The sequence below is a fragment of the Corythoichthys intestinalis genome, chromosome 14, assembly GCF_030265065.1.
Source record: "Corythoichthys intestinalis isolate RoL2023-P3 chromosome 14, ASM3026506v1, whole genome shotgun sequence".
Classification (NCBI taxonomy): Eukaryota; Metazoa; Chordata; class Actinopteri; order Syngnathiformes; family Syngnathidae; genus Corythoichthys; species Corythoichthys intestinalis.
Genome location: NC_080408.1, coordinates 27212058 through 27235263, shown reverse-complemented (window position 1 = coordinate 27235263; position 23206 = coordinate 27212058). Strand labels below are relative to the sequence as shown.

At 38.2% G+C, this 23206-nt stretch overlaps 1 protein-coding gene across 1 annotated transcript; it reads left to right on the top strand.

The window, feature by feature from the left end:
• Positions 1-18000: 18000 nt before the first annotated feature.
• Positions 18001-20525, top strand: fitm1l (fat storage inducing transmembrane protein 1, like). Its single transcript, XM_057857927.1, has 2 exons — positions 18001-18499; positions 19535-20525. The coding sequence occupies exons 1-2, from the start codon at positions 18321-18323 to the stop codon at positions 20163-20165; spliced, it is 810 nt and encodes a 269-aa protein (XP_057713910.1). The 5' UTR covers positions 18001-18320; the 3' UTR covers positions 20166-20525.
• The last annotated feature ends 2681 nt before the right edge of the window (positions 20526-23206 follow it).

Sequence of the window (23206 nt, the reverse complement as noted above, 5' to 3'; positions counted from 1 at the left end):
TTCTATGGGGTTGAGACCTGGAGACTGGCTAGGCCACTCCAGGACCTTGAAATGCTTCTTACGAAGCCACTCCTTTGTTGCCCCGGCTGTGTGTTTGGGATCATTGTCATGCTGAAAGACCCATCCACGTCTCATCTTCAATGCCCTTGCTGATGGAAGGAGATTTTCACTCAAAATCTCTTGATACATGGCCCCATTCATTCTTTCCTTTACACAGATCAGTCGTCCTGGTCCCTTTGCAGAAAAACAGCCCCAAAACATGATGTTTCCACCCCCATGCTTCACACTGGGTATGGTGCAATTCAGTATTCTTTTTCCTCCAAACAAGAGAACCTGTGTTTCTACCAAAAAGTTCTGTTTTGGTTTCATCTGACCCTAACACATTATCCCAGTCCTCTTCTGGATCTTCCAAATGCTCTTTAGCTAACCGCAGACGGGCCTGGACGTGTACTTTCTTCAGCAGGGGACACGTCTAGCAGTGCAGGATTTGAGTCCCTGGCGGTGCATTGTGTTACTGATAGTAGCCTTTGTTACTGTGGTCTCAGCTCTCTGTAGGTCATTCACTAGGTCCCCCCGTGTGGTTCTGGGATTTTTGCTCCCCGTTCTTGTTATCATTTTGACACCATGGGGTGAGGAGGGAGTTGAAAGTCCGTGTTGCCCAACGACAGCCCCAAAACATCACTGCTCTAGAGGAGATCTGCATGGAGGAATGGGCCAAAATACCAGCAACAGTGTGTGAAAAGCTTGTGAAGAGTTACAGAAAACGTTTGGCCTCCGTTATTGCCAACAAAGGGTACATAACAAAGTATTGAGATGAACTTTTGGTATAGACCAAATACTTATTTTCCACCATGATTTGCAAATAAATTCTTTAAAAATCAAACAATGTGATTTTCTGTTTTTTTTTTTCCACATTCTGTCTCTCAGGGTTGAGGTTTACCCATGTTGACAATTACAGGCCTCTAAAATATTTTCAAGTGGGAGAACTTGCACAAGTAGTGGTTGACTAAATACTTATTTGCCCCACTGTAATAATAAGCATATGTTCCTTAAATTTTAGTTTTGTGTCAAATTTGGATAGGCATCATTTCTTGATTTTTCCCCCCCAGAAAATCATACATGACATCAAAACGAACTAGTTTTAACAGCACTCTATTCGAGAAAACATCAAGAAAGGATGCCTATGAAATTCGTTTTTTTTTTTTGTTTTGTTTTTTTTTTTTTGATCACACTGTAAGTATAGTATATATAAGCATGCGTTCAGTGTGGTTTTATAAGCTTCTGAACTGATTGGCTGCAAAACACATATTACCATGTAAACACATCTTAAAGAATACACTGACAATTGGCTGACTGGAAGTGAAGGACTTAAGCAAATGAATCACTATTTGTGGTTATTATCCAATTTCTAATTTAAAAAAATCATAAACTATGACAATAAAAACTTTCAAATTACTGAGCAGGAACGTGTACATTTTTGCTGAGCCAATAAAAGCATATTGGAGGGATACCAATGTAAACAATGAATGGACAGGGGGGAAAAAGACCGTAATATATATTTAGGATCTATGATATTGATCTAATGTTGATATTGAACCGTCAGATTTAAATATCATTAATCCTCAATGTATACTGTAGGTATATGGTAAATGTACTGTACGTGCACCTTAAAAAGGCTCTTGATGCTCGAAAATCCTCAATTAGTGTTGATTTTTTTTTTTCAATATTCTCTACTGAGATGTGATGTGTAATGTATAAATTTTATTTTTTTTTAAATGCTTTTATGTATTCACTGGTGTGAGTGGGCTATTACTTTTTCACACTAGGCCAAGTAGCTTTAATATGTTTTCCCCTTCATAAATAAAATCACCATATAAAAACCTTGTTTCATGTTACTTGTGTTTTCTTTGTCTTATATCTATATTCATTTGATTATTTCATATATCAAATTATATTGGATAACCCTTCACCCACTTAGACATTAAACACATTTATTCATTTATCTTCTGTGTTACTGACTCTCACGAGGGTCATGGGGGTATAAGGGGTACACTATACTCTGAATTGGTTGACAGTAAATACCTTGACTGTATTTACACCATACGTGGACACTAAGGGGGGGCATAGCCCCCACTAGTAGCCGAAAATGTCATTATATGTAATTGTATTTCCAATGTATTAATTTTAAAATTAAGACTTTGCCGGTAAAATGTTGTCTATATACAGTAAGTTGGAAAGCAATAAAACAACAAAAATAAATGAAATGAACAAAAAAAAAATTTTTGTAATGGGTCAAAATTAATTTTTGAACAGATCATGTGAATAGCACCTTAGAGAAGGTCATTTGCTTTGCTTAGTCAAAACCACCTGAAGACTGAAGAAACAAGATGGATATACGTTTTTTTTTTTTCAAACCTAAACTTTCAAAAGCTACAACAACGACTTAGCGAGAACCAAGGATTGAAGATGTGGACCATAAAACGCCGGAGAGCACCGCCAAAATGGTGAGCGGCGTTTCAGTTTGTCCCACTAAAGATGCTAATTGTACAACAGAGCCACAACCGGGCGTACCATATTCAATGGGCGACGTCCTTGGCCAAAAGCATAGCTGTCCTAAGCAGCCTGATTTAGAATTCCCCTAAAAACATGGTGGGAAGCAAGAAACGCTCATTTTCAATGTATGATTATAAATATTCCTGGCTCACACAGGCACGCAGACCCACACACACATAGCAGGGATGCCTGTATTTACAGTATATATCTTGTAAGCAGGGGTTAATTTGTGCCGGATCTTGCCGGAACAAGATCCAGCACCTCTTGATTTTGGCCTTCCTGTGTTCCGGGACATATTTGGGCAGATCCGGCACTTCTCATGTATAGAAAATAATAATAATATAAAAATGTTTTTTTTTTAATGTATTTAAATAGCCCCCAATGAGGGGAAGCAAGGAGAGGAGTCGTTGATGGTTTTCTCCACTTTATTGTGGCAACAGTAGAAAACAATAAACAAAATCACAGCGTACTGCCGTAACATTCGACCGCGAACTTTTGCTTCTCGCCCGTCTCCCCCTCGCTTTCTAATACTCACAGCTCTCCAGTCCCAGTCTCTTAAAGGGACCGTGCATAGTGTCTTGTTTTGAGCTTTTTGTTGACAAAGGCATCGAACACACGACGTGCTGACAACTTTGTTTCTTTATTAACACATGGAGCTAACAGCACGATCACAACTTGTGGCTCTTGGCAGACTGTGCCCCTCTAGCTCACTCCCGCATCACGTGACCAAAGCCACAGTAACGTTGCGTGCACTTCAGGGTGCCTCGGAAAACGTTATATCAGAATATTACACATACTTCCGGACATTAATGTATAAAATAAAATAATGATATGTATAAATTCTGTCATGGACCAAACATACACGAGGACACTGGTGTTTCAACCTAGGTGAAAATTCAATTTAATAAAAATCACAAAAAAAAAAAACAGTTTAACAAAATATCTTGGGCCCAACATAAAAGAGGCCAACATAACAAAAGGCTTCAACCAAACTGACCTCCAGACACATCTCTGTGGCCGTTTAAATCAGGGCGGACTCGACTAACGACCACCTGAAGAAGGAATGACAAATTAACCAAACATTTTCAACTTAATAAAACGACTACAGATGGAAAATATACATATATTCAAACAATAATTAACTAATTTGCAATTAAACAGAGAAAACTTTACTCGAAAGTCATAATTAAATCAACTTAAATATCCCCCCTTCAGAATGGTAGGTGCCAGATCTTACACAGCTGTGGTCGTTACCTCAAATTGGCAAATAAAATCCAGTAAGAAAAATAGACAAATATTAACTAAAGTGTGCACAAGTTAGAAAATACATGTCCAAAAAAAAAAATCACATAAATAAGGAACTTAATTTGGAACACTAAATTGTGGTGGTAGTGGTAGCCACCACATTCATTTTCAGAACAAATCCCAAGACTTGCATGTTGTTTATAAAAATTTAACGTCATTTGAGAGGGTCAGAGATTTGTGGATGCACTGAAAAGCTGGACCAACAAATCACGCCCCTGACATACATAAAAAAAAAATTTTTTTTTAATTTTTAATTGAAATTTGCAACATCTGGGGAGCAAGCAGCCAGAATCAAACAGAATTTCAACATGCCAAAAAGACAAGTGCATTTACTTTTTTCAAAAAGAAGGAAGATGGTTCAAAACGAGTCAGAAAAGCACAAAGAAAAGAAACAAAAAAAAGAAAAGTCCCACAGCATGGCAAGTGGGCATTTGCGTGTTTGTTTTTCAGCACCATTTTCTTCGTATGTTCCGGGACCTGTGCCCGTCTCGTCATATGTACTTTGCGTTCCGGCATCTTATGATTTACAAATCAACGAAACAAGATGGATATACGTTTTTTTTTTTTTTTTTTTTTTTACAAAGCTAAGCTTTCAAAAGCGACAACTACTGAGCGAGAACCAAGGATTGAAGATGTGGACCATAAAACGCCAGAGAGCACCGCCAAAATGGTGAGAGGAGTTTCAGTTTGTCCCACTAAAGAGGCTAATTGTACAACAGAGCCGCAACCGGGCGTACCATATTTCGGGGTCATCAACATGTATTGCCCCCCCCCCCCCCCCCCGCCAAAAAAGTCAAACTCCGCCTTTGATTTTCAACATAGGCGGAGTTTGACTTTTAGGGCAGGGGGACACAACATGTTGATGACCCCGAAACGCAGTGTCAGCAATAAAATTAAACTTTATAGAATATATACTACAATAAGTTGACAATAAGTGTTTTTTGTTTCTCATCATTCTTGAGGGAAATTCTAAATCAGGCTGCTTAGGCAATACTTTTTGCCAAGATCGTCATCCATTGGATATGGTATGCTGGCCGGTGTCGTGCCAATGTAGTTACACCAGTAAAAAAATGGTATCCCCTGGGCGGAGCCATATGGAGGTTTGTGTCTTTATTACTCATTCAAAAAAAAAAGTTATACATAAAATACATATTTTCAACCCAAAAAAAGTCGCTTCAATGAAAAAAAAAAGTGTTTGAATGATAATAAATTTAAAACTCAAAAAACTCAAAAAATGCATGTGAAAGCTATTTTTCTTCGAATTTTTTGGGGGGGGCAGGGGGTCGAAGTCAAATTTTTTTTTTTTTAATTATTGAAGTAATGTTGATTTGTGTTTGGGCCACATTTTGGCTAGGTCATTTTTGTCTTTATTTTTCAATCAAAAAATAAAAAATAAATTGCTTCCAAAAAAAAAAAAATTTTTTTTTCAAAAAGAAAAATCAGTCAAAACAAGAACAATTTCAATCATGGAAAAAGTTTTTGAATGCAAAAAAATACTTGGATTTGAGATTGAAAATTTTGCATTTGAACACTTCATTTGTCATTGAAAAAGTTTCCTTTGATTGAAGCAATCCTTTTTTTGTTTGGGCCATATTATGGGTAGGACATTTGTGTCTAAATCATTTAATCCCCAAAAAAAGTTGCTTCAATAAAAAAATTAAAAAAAGATATATATATATATATATATATATATATATATATATATATATATATATATATATATAAGATATAGATATATATATATTAGGGCTGTCAAAATTATCGCGTTAACGGGCATTAATTAATTTTTTAAAATAATCACGTTAAAATATTTGACGCAATTAACGCACTCGGCCCGCTCAGACAGATTTAAATGTCAGTACAGTGAAAGGCCAACTGTTTAATTGTGTTTTATGGAGTTTTTCCGCCCTCTGCTGGCGCTTGGGTGTGACTTGCATATGTTATATGGCGTAATGTCGCCCTCTGCTGGTGATTCAGTGCAGCTGATTATTTGGGTTTCGGCGCGCTTTTCTGACGTGATTATATGTCGACGCGAGCTCACACTAATAGACAGTGCTATTCAGACCAGCTAACGTCCGCATCCAGTATTCAGTGGCAGTTCTCATAGCCCCATCACACTGTTTGTGTCTAATACATGCATCGCTTGTGAGTTATATTCCTCCTTTGTTTATATTCATGAGCATTAGATAGTTATTGATGATGTGTATTTGAATTTGTTCACATATATGGTGAAATGCGGTTACATTGTTAGATGCGTGTGAGCTAATTGGCTAGTGCTACTGCTCAAATGGACACGTGTGTGTACATTTTATGTTATTTTGTGATTTATGCAAGTTATTGACACATTGCCTTGTTATTTTCAGTTTTACAAAAATACAAGAAACGTGCTCCTGTCAAAAAGAGATGACTTCAGTAAAGCCCATGCAACTTTGCCACACCGTCTGATTTCTTTTTGGAACTTATGTTCGCTATCTGTCAATGTGTGTACTCACACACATTGAGGACAGAATAGGGCTACTAGTTTATTTTTTGATTGAAAATTTTGCAAATTTTATTAAAACGAAAACATTAAGAGGCGTTTTAATATAACATTTCTATAACTTGTACTAATATTCATCTTTTAAGAACTACAAGTCTTTCTATCCATGGATCACTTTAACAGAATGTTAATAATGTTAATGCCATCTTGTTGATTTATTGTTATAATAAACAAATACAGTCCTTATGTATGTTGAATGTATATATCCATCTTGTCTTATCTTTCCATTCCAACAATAATTTACAGAAAAATATGGCATATTTTATAGATGGTTTGAATTGCGATTAATTGCGATTAATTACGATTAATTAATTTTTAAGCTGTAATTAACTCGATTAAAAATTTTAATCGTTTGACAGCCCTAATATATATATATTTTTTTTCATTTGAAAAAAACAATTGCCCTCCCCTAATTTCTTTTTTTTTTTTTTGAAAATTATATAGAAAACCAAATGACCGGCTATGTTGCTAGTCACATGATCTGTTCGAAAAATAACTTTGACCCATTATAATTTTTTTTTTGTGTTCATTTTATTTATTTTTTTGTTTTTTTCAGTTTTATTGATATACAACTTTTATATATATAGGAAAGTCAATGACACGCAATGACACTTTTCGTCCACCAGGGGGGGCCCGCCCCCCCCCTTAAAATCCGCTTATGATTTCACCCAAAAAATGTCACACATCTGCACAAAGCAAATTGCACCTCTTAGTGTGTATATGTGTGCATGTTGTGCACACTTTGTTAAATAAATATTTGGAAGAAAATGAATTGAATAAAATTTGGAAACCATGGGCATCACCAAATGTGTCCAACCGGTTGATGCTTTGCCAGGCCTTCTTTGCATGACTTTTAAGTATTTCTCTTTTGTAGTCTTCATTAGGCGTGTTATTCTACATGGTAAATTTATAAATTATTGTTGGTTGTTAATCGTGTTAAGGTATCAGCTGGACTTCGGTTTAGGTGCCTCTAGGTAAGTTAGTGTGAAACAAGATAACGGCCCTGAATTTAAATTCATCAAACATCTTTAGCATTAGCTAAAGCTAGAGTTGTGTCTGTGGTTCAATTTGGGGGGGATAAAATATCATCTTCATTCAGTTGCACCGGAAGACCAAGCAAAGTGATGCCAATTATAGAACTATTGAAGTGGCTTGGCCCAAATTTATCATTTTTTCCACGGGGCCCCAAATCCCTGCCAGTGAACCTACTCTCTTGAGTGTGAGATGACGTGAGGCGTAATGTTGACACTAGAAATCCTCCATGGATGAAAGAGTGTTTCTTCAGTGCTTTAAAGAGCAAGGTGTTACATACTGTTGTGTTGTCATGTGCTAATTGATTTGCGGATCATCTCTCAGTGACAGCACTATGACACGAAGCGGTTGGCCCAAATCAGGAAAGGGACTCGTCGTTTTACCATACGCTCGTTACAGGCCTTCGTTCTGATATTGTTTACAATGATCACAGCTGACAGGACCTCTGTCATCAGCTGTGTGGCCCCTCTCACCGATGAAATAAATATAACACATGGACATACTTGAAAGGAATGAATCCTGAATGATACAAGTTTTAATTTGTGTTGCTGCCCAATGTCATATATTCACTCAGCTGTTCAAGAGCAGCTGAAAGGCAACGCCAGCCTCACTCCCCAAATGAGCTCATCTTTAACTATAAATTCAGTTACTAATTACTAGTTTTATATGCGTGAGATCATGTGTATTTGTGCATGCTTGAAACATACTACTGTTTCATTTGTAGGGTTTATTCTGTAAAAGAAATTGGCACAAGGTTGAAAGATGTTTAAGACATAAGTATGCACAAATCAAAAATTTGTAAAGGTTAGGGTTCTTTTTAGACCAAACATTGTATGTTCAGAATTATTTGGACCATTTCTAAAATCAGGAATATCCAGTCTAAATTTATAGTTCATTGATATGTTCTTGGTTATGCAATGTTACCAGTATTTGACTATACATGCAAAATGAGTAAACATTATTTTACAGCACAATTTACAGTAATATAAAATTTGTATTTCTAGTTTGGCATATCTTGAGAAATGTTCCCACATTGTTTCTGTATTGCTGTTTACTGGAAGCCTTTTGACAGTAAAGTTTTATCTGATACTAAGAGTTGGGGTTGTTATGCTTTCTTAGCAAGTAAGTGTAACATAAGTGATGGGTTTTTATTGACAGTACTTAATCTTAAATTTGAATACTATATAAAAGTGTTCAAATGATATTAAATCCTGGGTAAGCAAGAATTTAATACATTTTTATAAAGGCATTCATTAAACTTTGAAAAAGATTATTTATTTTCATTTTCCTTTGTTTTCTATTGGAAACATGCTTTATAAATGAATGCAATCATCACCGCAGAATTGATTGTATTCAACCTTAAAGGGCAGCTGAAGAGCTTTTCGGATTTCAGTGTAATTTTACGAATATAAAGTTTGGACAAGTTTGTCAAAACAACCATGTCATTTTTAACGTGTAACTGCAAGGATAATTTGTGGGGGGGGTTTGTTTTTTGTTTTTTTTTTTGTTTTTTTTGCACTCCATAAATAGTCCATTCCCAAACCTGGAAGTGTGACGTAAATTCCCGAACGCAACAGAGGAGTATCCACAGCAAACATAGCAGCACCAACTATATCAGTGATATTATCACCGAAAGTAACCACTCAGGATCGCTCTTTCGTGACGCTAACGATAGCAAAGGCCCCCCACAAAGATTATCTACAATCAATCCCAACATGTTTGAACCTGAGGCGTCAGATGACGACGATTTACTCAGCACAGCAGACATTGGTGATGACGCCGGTTGGGAACTCGACACGTCACGAAAGAGTGGTTGGCATCTAGCATCGTGATTTTTCTCTAAAGCTTTCTTTCCCCAGTCATTCTGTGATATAATTATCAGTAAGGGCGCACCGCATGCTACACGTCACTTCCGCTCATTAATACAGTGTTCATGACATTAGCTACTGTAGTAGTAGTAATAGTAATAGTAAATGAATAGAAATAGTGTACGAAGGAGATGTTTACAGTGCTAAACCTACCAATTCTGTCCAAAAATGATGTCCCTGGTGCCAAATTCACTGGTAAAGATATGGAAGAACATACAAATGTTCAGTTAAACATATGACTTAAGTGTCAAGGGCTGAAAAATACGGAAAAAACAAACGAGTCGACCTAAGCTTAGCCTTAGCTTTTTTATCGACAGCTTTACGCCTCTGACAATGACATTCTCCAGTTTCAACAATCTATCCTTTACCACCATATGCCCTGTCTATCTCATACATTATATCCTCTAGTTGTCTTGCGTCCCTGACCGTTCTTTTGGGCAATTTACATTGCTATTTTTGTGTAGCGATCGCAAATGCTACTCGTTGACAGCCGATGAACACTTTTAATTTTTTTTTTCATTAACAACAAATCTTTTCATTTTATAATTTATTCACACTTCCCCCTAACTAAAATTGATTTTTTTACATCAGTAAAGGTAACAGTGGCAGTCAGATACCATTTTAATTCTTTTCAGGTCATTCATTGTCAGACAGAAGCAGCACGGCAAAACGCCACGCTAAAAAATAAGTTAAAAAAATACTAAAATGGCTTACCTAATTGTTCTCTGAAGGACCATGCCAAGCCAACAAAAATTTTACTGCATATGAAATGTGAATGGCTTCAACTTGCTGGCGTTAAACATCTGCGCAAGTTGATCCATTCTTCACAGTTTTTGGTTTCGGGAAACATAGTAAGAAAACATCCTTCATCTGTCGTAATGTCTAGAGTCGTTTCTACAAGTTCCATATCAGCAGTGCTTGATCAGCATATTAGTTTTTGAAAGATCACTGGAGAAAACTAGCAAAAATATAATGGTTTGTATGCGATGGCGTGTCTATTATGTCCCACTTCCACTTTACGATGCGACGTCACGGTCTAAAAATAGCATTCATGCGGTACACTATTGCAAAAACAGATGAATAGTTATATTGATCTAGTAATAAACGTATCAAATTGACATGAATAGATAACCTGTCAGATGTCTTATGACAGGCAATCAACAACAACAACAAAAACAGGGAGCGATCAAGTAATAAACTAATCAAATTGCCAGTAAGGGTCTGCTTACGTCTTTGAAAAAACAGGGTTGTATCCTCTTGGGCTTTTAAAGCTGTCTTCGCTGAAACGTTGAAAAGAACGACGCGATCGAGGAGTCGGAGGGGAAATTCTTCCGCTTGACTCTCACAAAAGATGTCCAAATCCTTGCCGAAGAAGGTTTTTTGGGCCACTCATAGTCTCAAGCCTTCGTGTGAGTAATTCATTGCTACAAATCGAGATGGCATGATGAATCTTGCGAGTAAAACCCAGAAAATTTTTGTAATATACGGCGAGGATAGCATGGTGCTATACTTTCGAATTGTAGTGCTAGCGAGGTCCTCAGGAATTGACGTCATCAGGTAGCGTCCAGCAGCGAGGTGCATCCGTCTTTGCTAAGGTGTTGGTATGGCAGTAACTCAAAAACTACGTGGTCAATTTTTAAAAAATTGGTAATGTGAGTTTTGTGACAGCGAATGATGCATTCAATACAATTAAACTGAGTAAAACGCTCATGAATTGAAGTCTTCTCCTGCCCTTTAAGAGGTTCCACTGGGCAAAGCTTTGTCTTTGACCTTGATGGTGAGGAGTCATTTTGCACGAAACAGCACTGTCCTTTCCATGATTCACTTTGTTTATTAAATGCTCGAGATCCACATGTGCATAGTGCATTACAAATTACACAGTGAATACAGTGCAAGTGATTGATATTTATAAACCTTGTATTCAATCTTTCCTTGCTGTCTGCATCGTAGACACAATAGAGACTCACTGTGTGTTTCTGAGTGTGTTCACTATCATAGGTATTTACACCTGATAGCAGCAGTATTTTGATCCAAACCATGTGCAGTCAGATGTGGGCAGTGCAAAACAACAGCTGACAGATTTGACAGTTATCCTTATGTTGCTCTACGTTCAATTTTTGTTTTATCATTATTATTTTTATTTCTCCAATAGTCATTTAATAAACTGTAAAAGATAATTATGATTGTTTTCCAATTGGCAATTAATCCTTTCACCAGAGGTATGTGCTGTCAGAGTACTGTACTATTATTAGATGCGAATTTAGATCAGTTTGCTGTTCCAACTTGAAGTCAACACTTCCAGCTAGTCTTTGTTTTGGCTTTACTTTATGGAACATATTCAGCAGCAGGAAAAGACAGAGTCACTTTTGATTCAACAGGCAGCTGCCTGTGTTGCCAGTCAATGCTTTCGGAGGATTAGAGTCAAGATTATAGTGTTGACAGCTGCTGTGACCACACTGCAACACAGGATTCTTAATAGATCTGAAGTGTATATTATTTTCATTCAAGTAAATTTTAATACAGTAATGAATAAAATTTAAATTGTGTTCGTTTTAAGTCCAAACCGGCAGCTTTCAAAATTACATACCGTATGTTTGATCTGTAGGAAACAAATCCAGAAGGTCAATGGCAAAACTATGAAAACTTTGCTCAAAACATGGTCCAAGTTGACTCATTTCAAACCTTTTAGCCAACTCTGCCAACTACCACTCATCAGCATTCACACCTCCCTTTTACATTCACTTTACTCCCCATGACATTGTTGTTGGGGCATGCACTGCACACCCCTCAACAATATCATTGAATATGGCGTTACGATATCATACTTGGTAGGGAATGTAAGTGGTCATGCGGGCAGTCAACTGTCTGACAGCAGTGATGCAACAGATCACTGGGGAAATTGGTAGCGGTCCAGTACCTAAATTAGCTCATAAACAGTGGATACTTCAGAATTAACGTGATAAATCTCACATTTTAATGTAATGAATTTCACATTTTTATGTGATGTTTTATGATTTATCTTCATAAGCTATCCAATTTATGTTATACTCAATTTCACCTCTGCATTTGGTGAAATTGAACAAAGCAATTCCTTCCTTTTCGGATCACTGGCACTGGATGCTGTAGTAGGTATATTTTGAACAACAATTTTTGCATACATTATGTGAAATATGATATGAAATATGATTTTTATCTTACTGTCCAACATGAAATCAAAAGCCTTACTATTCTGGATCAATTGGGGGGGGGCAAATATTCATGAAAATTTTTAGTAAAACGAGCAGGCCTACCCCATAGACATATGGACTGATCGGTCACTCTGTCAGGAAGAGGCCATTACAAAGGAGTGGCTGCCATTAAGACACTCCTTCATACAGGTCTGGTTAGTAGAGATGGTTGTCTTTTTGGACAATTCTCCTCTCTTCACAAAGGACCTCTGACCATCAAACAGAGAGACCAATAGTTTCTGGGCACACCCTTCTCCAATGAACTGAATTCAATCAACGTTGTGCTTCTTCAGCCCGTGGCAATAAAGGAATTCTGATTTTGAATTCACAACAGGTGACTCCGACTAAGCTGAAGGAACCTCTCTAGGATAATCAGTGGCAGCATGATGCTACTGAGCTCAATCTTGAGCTTTGTGGCAAAGGCCCTCTATTGACTAACCTATAGGCAACAATGAGTCAGCACGCCGGAAAAGCACACATGCCCTCTATTGGCTAGTTGGGAACCTACAGGCAACAATAAGTCCTCAAGAAAGTACTTATTTTAATTATTCAACCCTGAAACAAAAATAAAAGAATGGCAACGAGGATTGATGCACGTACACTCACCGGCCACTTTATTAGGTACACCTGTCCAACTGCTCGTTAACACTAAATTTCTAATCAGCGAATCACATGGCGGCAACTCAGTGCAGCTAGGCATGTAGACATGGTTTAAGACAATCTCCTGCAGTTCAAACCGAGCATCAGTATGGGGAAGAAAGGTGATTTGAGTGACTTTGAACGTGGCATGGTTGTTGGTGCCAGAAGGGCTGGTCTGAGTATTTCAGAAACTGCTGAGCTACTGGGATTTTCATGCACAACCATCTCTAGGGTTTACAGAGAATGGTCTGAAAAAGAAAAAATATCCAGTGAGCGGCAGCTCTGTGGGCAGAAATGCCTTGTTGATGCCAGAGGTCAGAGGAGAATGGCCAGACTGGTTCGAGCTGATAGAAAGGCAACAGTGACTCAAATAACCACCCGTTACAACCAAGGTAGGCAGAAGAGCATCTCTGAACGCACAGTACGTCGAACTTTGAGGCAGATGGGCTACAGCAGCAGAAGACCACACCGGGTGCCACTCCTTTCAGCTAAGAACAGGACACTGAGGCTACAATTTGCACAAGCTCATCGAAATTGGACAATAGAAGATTGGAAAAACGTTGCCTGGTCTGATGAGTCTCGATTTCTGCTGCGACATTCGGATGGTAGGGTCAGAATTTGGCATCAACAACATGAAAGCATGGATCCATCCTGCCTTGTATCAACAGTTCAGGCTGGTGGTGGTGGTGTAATGGTGTGGGGAATATTTTCTTGGCACTCTTTGGGCCCTTTGGCACCAATTGAGCATCGTTGGAACGCCACAGCCTACCTGAGTATTGTTGCTGACCATGTCCATCCCTTTATGACCACAATGTACACAACTTCTGATGGCTACTTTCAGCAGGATAATGCGCCATGTCATAAAGCTGGAATCATCTTAGACTGGTTTATTGAACATGACAATGAGTTCACTGTACTCAAATGGCCTCCACAGTTACCAGATCTCAATCCAATAGAGCATCTTTGGGATGTGGTGGGAACGGGAGATTCGCATCATGGATGTGCAGCCAACGAATCTGCACCAACTGTGTGATGTCATCATATCAATATGGACCAAACTCTCTGAGGAATGCTTCCAGCACCTTGTTGAATCTATGCCACGAAGAATTGAGGCAGTTCTGAAGGCAAAAGGGGGTCCAACCCGTTAATAGCATGGTGTACCTAATAAAGTGGCCGGTGAGTGTACATCCCCAGACTACATACGCATGAATAACAAATGAGTAGCAATTTTAGTTACTCGTCCTCACCAAGAAGAGCAAGAGGACAAATAAAGTGAAACCTTGAGCCCTTCATCTGGGCGGTCTAAAAATGTCTATTTGGAAAATGTGAAACAATGGCAATACTTTCCAATTTGTTTTTGAATAAATAGTGCAAACTTGACAAGGTAAAATGTGAACTTCATCACATTATAACATGTTATAAAAATGTTAAACTGTGTACTGAATCGCGATGTAACATGAAATTTGAATGTCAAAATTTTTCTGGTGTGGCACAAATACGCTTCAGGAGTTTGTGTTTTACTATGATATAAGATTTCCATGTACCTTCTGGTTGATATATTATATTAAGTAATTAAGAAATGTGTCTAAAAACATTTGTTTGTATATGTGTTTTCTGAACCTTTTCTGGCTGTAATATAGCCTACTGTGAAGCATTGTGCAACTACATTTTACTACATTTGTCAGCATTGTATTCTATTAACCTAACATGTCTTCCATCGCTTTCTCTTTCAGCATTGCAATCGATTAGTTTATCAGTTACTGTATGCATGTTTTTTATATAAAACACCAATACTGGTTAGGTTTAAGATCAGGTGAGGAACTGTACATGACAAGTATTGCATGCATATTCAAATGCACTGCATTCTCCCAGATTGCATTTCAAATCTAAAAATGGACTGCCACAACAGATGAGTACACAAGGGGGCACTCCTGACCATCCCTTAATAAACTCAGTAGGCCTTTAGTAAACTCAACTACTCTTCCTACTTTCAAGTCAAATGCTCCCCCCGTCCCTAGGTCTCAATCTAGTACATTTTGGAATGTGCTTGAACGCACATACATGGTGTTGTTCACACGTACTGTATGCAACAAGTGTGTGATGCAATGTCCACCTGATAGCATGAGGCTTCAAGAATGAAAAAATATTTTGTCCATTCATAATCTGTTGGTGTTGTGCGTTGATCCAATTCATTTTCTTGAGTGCCTGTATACATTGGGGTCATTGGTGAGTTGGAGCCAATCCGGGTTTATTCTTGGGAAAAAGGCTGTGTACACCCTGGTGACTGGTCACCAGACTACTGCAGAGCACATTGTAGGCAAACAATTGACACTCACTTTAAAAACTATGGACAATTTAGAGTCTTAAATTAAAATAATATGCACGTTTTTAGAATGCGTAGGGAAGCCAGAGTAGTAGTTGAACAAAAGTTACACAAAGGAAGATAAAAAAAAAACAGCCAAAGAAACAAAATTGTAAGGGAGATGTGCTAACCACGAGCCAAACCTGCTGTCCCTTGGACTTTGAATTGATTTCCAAAAGTTAAGGTCTCAATCATACTTGAATATAAATGGTAAAAAATAATGAAGTTACCATTTCGAGGAAACAGTTATCAAAAGTTCTTAAAATGTCACAAAATTTAGTTTGTAGCTTTACCACATTCAAGACCAAGCCTGCTCTTGAGTTGCCTGGCACGGCCAGACTGTTCTCCCTGTATTTTTCAAACACTGTGAGAATAGTCTGGGACCCAGCCCATTAACGGCCTCGCGAGCAAGCACAAAATCAACCGTCCGATCAGATTAGTTTATTTGCGTGATGTGTTCTTAACGAGTAACGTCACTCTTTCGCGTCGGAAGTCGTCTCCACAACAACACAGATGGCGAACAGGAGAGCCAAGAATATGTTCCAATCCACGGTAAAATCAGTTTTAAATGACCAAAAACACATCGACACAAGTCAGTGACAACAGTCTGTCTCGCGCTAGCCATGTTGAATAAACTCCGCTCTCACTGTATGTCTACTTCCGCGCTCAAGTCCCTCGTCGCTTTACTAACGTCACGTTCGCCCGTCGCTGATTGGTCCACTCCGCTGTCTTTTGCTGTGGCTTGCTCCGCCCTGGAAATGTTATCCGCTGAATGGTGGCCAGACTCAATAGCTGGAACAGCGGTGAGTCTGGTGTACCAGGCTAGCTCTTGAGGCTATGTTTAGAAGGTCCAGATCTCGTCAAGATCTAATCTTGGTCTCAGACTGAACGGCAGGCTAGATTTAGAACTTTCCTTTGAGATATTTCAAGACCAGCACTGATATGCTATTCTTCAACTTCATTAATTTATGTAATATGTACGATGAGGGCAACATCGAGCAGCTTAATTATTTTTGTCACTAACATTCCACCACCCTTGGAAATGGCTACTGTCATAAAAATGTTAATACAATAATCCCTCGTTTTTAATGGTTAATGGGAGAGAGAGAGAGAGAGAGAGAGAGAGAGAGAGAGAGAGAGAGAATGACATTTCGAATAATAAATATAATTAATTAACTTCGTTTTATGGGTGGGTTGAAACAAAAGCGGTTGCGCAACGTCTGTAAATGGAGGTTTCTGGGGTAAAACGGACAAATTAAAAATAGTTCGGGGGCTTATTGCGCCATGAATCTGCTATGGCAGCATATAGACATATTGATCTATCAAACACAACAGATCTTTTGGCTTAAAAGACCGCAGTTTATTTTTAAGAGGGTTGCATGAGCAGAAACTGTTTTTTCAGCCTTGTCTGTGTTTTCCGCCATATATATATATATATATATATATATATATATATATATATATATATATATATATATATTGTGTGTGTTCAATGTATTTATTCAGATTTAACTGCATTGGAAAGAGATACATATAAGACGTTTTTTTCCCTTCAATATTAAAAAAAAAACCTTTTATGTATATTTCAATAAATGGTTTTTAAGCAGTGCAAATGTAAGAAAACATTTGTACATGTATACATGCATATATCTCAGCATTTCAAATAAAATACTGTATCTATTTATTTATTTATTTGTAATTGAAAAAAGTCCATGATTGACCGAACGTGCGAAGTTTGAAGCACGAAATAGTGAGGGATCACTATGTCAACATTTTAAAATAGATTGTTACATTCCTGCTATTGACACTCAAAAGTTGGATAGAGTAGTCGAGATCAGTAACATAAGTTGGCATTAGGAAGTGCGAACGGTATGTTGCAATCCCTTTAAAATTGTAACTTAAATAGAACAGCAAAAATATGCATTCGTGAAATATTGTGCAAAAAATATTCATCTCATTTGCCCGCCCACAAGGAGATGCAGATGGACTGTCACAGCTGTTGAGCTGTAGCCTGGATCCAGTGAAAAGGTTAGGACTATTAATACACACACACCCATCCAACACTACATCACTTATCCTCACAATGTGTTTTACATATCCAGTACCATTATTTTAATTCATGATTTAACGTGTTCTTTAGGTATGTGAATATCATAACAATATCACAGCCCCAGGGTCAGAATATGTTCTGTATTATTTATATATTAAGTGTGTGTTGAGGATAAGTGAAGAACTGTCAGGTTGAAGTTTGCTGCAGTCTCTGCGGAGGGCTTTGGGTCAGCCATCGGACAGCCATTGATGCGTGGGAAATTGCTGTACAAAGTCAAAGGTGGTCAGCAGCTCGTGTTGCTCCTGCCTGCACTTCAAACTGCTCACAGTCACTCTATACTGTCGCGAGTCAGACCTTCTTACCATGAGTGAAGAATTTCACGGCTGGATTTAAACAGCATGCACATATTCGGAGACTGGAATGCCAGTTGGCAAAGCGGTTGGCGGGTTGGAGTCATTCTGCATGGAGGCAGCTAACTGAATCACGAGAGCTTTGAATCTCTGCAGGATTTGGATTTGTTCTGTATGAATGTAGCAAGGAATCATAGTTCTGTATTTGGTCAAATAGGATTGTTTGCGTCTTCATTACTCCATCTACTGCAAATATTTTATGTTTTTGTATCAAGGGAATTTTAGCCTGGATTCCACGTAAGTGAAAGCATTCTGATTGGACTCAGAAGGACTATAATCAAGAAGGCAACAGACAGTTTCCTGTGTCCTGGTCAGTGGTCGAATTGAAAGTAGAGATGATCCTCAACACAGTGCTAGTGGTCTTGACGGACCTGGCCGCCCACCTGCTTGGAAACAGTTCATTCCGTCGGCACTTCCATCTTGTGTTGTCTGCCACTTTGTTGTTCGGGCCAGTGCTGAGTCTCTGGGTGTCCCAGCACAGTGTCTTTGCCAAAAGAAGCCACTTCCTGTACAGGTGAGGCCGCTTCCTGTTTACTACAGGGAGTTGAACTGAAAGAATGACGTGATAGATTCACTGCATGCTCTGATGCACTGATGCTATCTATAATCTCGATCTTGTTTGCTCAGATGATTCCAGGAACATTCGGTATGTTGTGTAGGCGGTAACTTTAAGTACACCCATTGACTGGTTGCTCTCCAATCACAAATATTATGCCTAAAGACAAATTTACAATCCCAGTTTACCCTAACATGCATGTTTTTGGAATGTGGAGGAAGGCGTAATAGTTGGAGAAAACGCCGACGATCACAGGGAGCATGTGGAAGGGTGAAAGAAAGATTTGAAGAATTAACCTTAAAGGGGATATGTACTTAGGTGCTGTCCAAGCTGAAATGACACCCTGAGTGAGATTACTCTTTCACTACAATATTATTTGACACTTCAGATGATGAATTTAGGCGCTCTATCATCCATAAATGAATGAAAGTTCTGGGATTTGTTTTTGTCTAAAACTTGTACCAGGGCATACCTGCTAATGCTGCCGTGGACGGTGGCTTTTTCGCCAGTAGGAGTGTAACAATTAATTGATCTGGATCGACCTATTGATATGGGTTAAGCACAATCGAATCAAAATTAAGGTACACGTAAGACATTGAATAATATTTTCATCATCTGTCTTTTTGTTAATGTATGATGATTATTGAAATGTATGAAAACGTTTCCGCAACAAAATTGTTAATCTAAAAAAAAAATGCTATCAATTTTTTATTGCTTGAGGTGACATGGAAATGATTGTTAAATGTATACACAATATTGAATGATTGAAGGCCCTCAAATTGAATTGGGTCTGACTTATATCAACATAATTCGTATCGTTGTCCAAGGAATCTATATCATATCATCATAAAATTGGTGATTTACACCCACAGTAACCAGTATCAGAAATTTCCATGGGATGAGCTAAGCAGTTATCTACTTTTCTGGACTGCAGAGACTAATTCACAAAAATCAACTGGTAACTTATTAATAACTTTTTTTTTTTTGTTCCAGGATGTTTTTGCGATCAGGTTGGGGGTGGACGTGTATCTTTGTTGGCTCCTTTGTTTTCCTCCTGTCCTTCTCCACCCGTCGTTCTTTCTCACTGTCCTTCCGTCATCTCTCTCGGCTTGGAGTCGCTGGTGGACTTTGGTTCGCCTTCTGCAAACTTCTTGACATTCTCGAGAACGCTACAGGAAGTTGCTATGAGCCTTTACCGGGCAGCCCAGAGATCAACAACAGTCAGCCTCTGTTGGTGTTGCGAGAAGGTGAGAGCAAGGCAGAATGCCTCAAAGCTGGGATGCTTTGGAGAGGATACGAAGTTTCAGAGGATGTCTTCCTCCTGTGTTTCTGCTGCCTGTTGCTTGCTGAGGAAACAGCTGTGTTTGGGCCATATTTGAGCCTCGGTGGATTTTCTGAGGCCCCACTGAGGATTCTCTTCCTCTTCTGTGTTCTCCTGCTCAGCCTCTGGCTCTTCCTGCTCCTCTGTCTCCTCGCCTACTTTCCTCAGTTCCCCACCCAGCTGCTAGGAGGCGCTTTAGGTTGTTTGAGTTGGAGGGGATTATATCAAGGATGGTACTGTCAAGGTCCCAGCTGGTACTGCCCAGGAAGGCCTGGACTTGGAATCCTTAAAAATCAAGACTGATGTGGAGCACAGAGAAGTTTGAGTAAAAGCACATAACCCCGAGTTCCTTTTGGTGCTGCTTTAGAAGTATGTATGAAGTTCCTATCAGACAGTTGATAGTCCATTAATCATTGTGGGTGGATGAGGACATTAGGGGCTTTGGTAGTAGAAAAAGTCCACACAAGTAAGCTGCACTGCTGCAACAAATAATCAAGATTGTCACATTAGTGTAATATAGGATGTAAAAATTTGATTATTTTACATTCTGCAACAAGAAGCCTGCATACCATCAGAGCAATATGGAGTATTAAAAAAAGCTGGAGTATTTCTGTCCTACTACTACTAGAGTGCAATTGAAAAGCTCCTCGTTTATAGTACATATTTGACATCACAAATAAGAAAAGGTGGGTAGAGTAACCAAAGATTTTACTCAGGTAAGAGTAGCGATACTTCAAAATAATATTACTCAAGTAAAAGTAGTCATCCAACTCAAGTACAGGTAAAAAAGTATTTGGAGAAAAGAATACTCAAGCAATGAGTAACATTGTAACTACTTACATTTTTTTTTTTTTTTTTTTTTTTAATTTTATTTTTTTTTAAACAAACGACATTTAGCCAAAGAAATACAAAAAAAAAAAAAAAAACATTGAATTCAAGCGAGAGAAAAAAAGATGACAGAAATAAAGCATTATTCGTCCAAAGAGCATGAGTGCCCTCTAGTGGAGAAAATATTTCCTAGTTTAAATAGAAGGGCAGTAGCATCAACGTGATGTGCAAACTTCACATTCACAATTACTATTATGGAATTAAAAGGATCATATCTCTGGTTTCGGTGCCAAATAAAAACTGGGAGAGAAGTTAAAATCCGCGATTTCAAATCACGTTGCGGGCAGCGCTTTATGTCAAATACTTCATTTTTTTTGTGTTTTAAAGACACCATGTGATTGGACAGGCCGGCATGATCATAGAACGACAAGCTTGCGTCTAATTTGTATAATTGAGTCATGTGATTATTGTTGCTACGTCTCATTGGTGAAGATGGTAGAGCTACTCTTGACATCGCAGGCAAAAAAAACATCTAAAGCAGCGGTCTCAAACCGACTCCACAAAGGGCCGCAGTGGGTCCTGGTTTTTGTTCCAACAGATCCAGCACAAACAGTTCAACCAATGAGGTTTCTACTAACATAAGCAGCACCTGATTGCAATCAACTGATTACACTTGTAAGAAACCAGATTGGTGAAAAGGTATTTGTCTCGTTTGGTTGGAATGAAATCCAGTACCCCCTGCGGCCCTTTGAGGACCGGTTTGAGACCACTGATCTAAAGGGTGACCCAAAAAAAAGTTTACACTCAGTTGACTGCTTGTTTAAAAGCCATTGAAACATATCTAAATAGGTTGTCATGCTTAAGTGATTCATTAAGGTCACTCAATGCAGCTGGTAATCTCTCGTCTCTACAATTCCTGTGCTTCTGCTGAAAATGAAGAAAACTTAAGCTGTACCTGAATTGCTGCGTGCTGGTCTGACACCTACTGAGATTGCAGCAAATCTGAGAATATCCAGATGTGAAATCTACAAAGTTAAAAAGAAGCTGAAAGATACTGGAACAGCCTCACGAAAACCTGGGTCTGGAAAACCCGATCTGTGCGGACCAAAAACTTGATTGACAAGGTGATATGTGGCCACCCCAGAGTCCAGATCTCAATCCCCTTGATTATAGCATATGGGCAACTGTGGACGACAGTGCCTGTAAGAAGCCACAAACTCCTGTGGCAGCCTTGGAGAGGTCCATTGTTAGATCTTGGGAAAAGATGACAGCATCCTACATAAAGAAGACCTGTCAAGAGTTCCGCAGGCGCCTGGAGGCTGTTGTGACACTTAAGGGAGGACACATTGAAAAATAGAGTGTACTGTACATGTTCTTTACAATAATGTATAATTTGTGATTAAATTCTAATTCTAAGATGAATAAACATGGCATTTAAGTTGTATTATGGCAGTGTAAACTTTTTTTTGGGTCACCCTGTAATACGTAGGATAAAAAGGAAAAATGTAAAGACTCTTGTGTAGCCCAAAGTAGAGGAGTAAGAGTAGCATTTTTTCTTCACAAATCTACTCAAGTAAAAAGTATGGCTTATTAAAACTACTCTTAGGAGTTTATTTTTCTCAAAACGTTATTCGAGTAAATGTAATGGAATAAATGTAACGCATTACTACTCACCTTTGCAAATAAGACCGTAGAAAGAAATTTTCAGACTGTTGGTTCACCATCAGAGTAAGAAGTAATCATGTATGCTATTGCATATACTGAAATGATATTGTAAAAAAAAATATTTTGTTCCTCTAAAATGTATGATTAAATTACTGACTTAAGTGCCCAATACATTGTCAATTCTGGCATTGAAAATAAGTTGTTTGGGTAAAATATGCTTATAAAAGTCAGAAATCAAGTTAGAACATCAGGTAGATGTGAAAAATGTATTTATTTCTCTTTAAACTAAGCAATATTATCATTCATCATTAAATGTATATTACACAAGCACTAAGGATGACAAGTGTTGTTAACTGGAACAATTTGTGTTACGTACATAGAGAACAGCTACTAGTGTCGTAGCACTCAATACTGGTCTTGTAAGACCATGGTCTTGGAAATAAATGTTTTCATTTCTTATGTAAATGATTCTCTTCTGGCTCTCAGGAAAGGTGACCACTCTTTCCTCTTGCTCCCTCCCTGCCTTATATGCCCTACTTGCTAATTTTATCTGGTGACATCTTTTTGTCTCAATTATTTATCCGAGTTTTCCCAAAGCATTTCCTCTGCTAACAATTAAATTTGAAATTGATCAGCTGGTGTTGCAGCACAATGGACTACATTTTTTGACAAAAATAAAGGATAAAGAAAAGCCCATCTGCCCTGTTGGAATATTGGCAGCTAGATACATGAAAGACCCTGAGGAAAGTGGAGTGTCAAGTGTCGTTAGATTAGATTCTTTGCCTAGAAGGTCTTGAAAACACTCAAGTGGTGAAATGTAACAGAGTAAAAGTACTTAGTTACTGTACCTA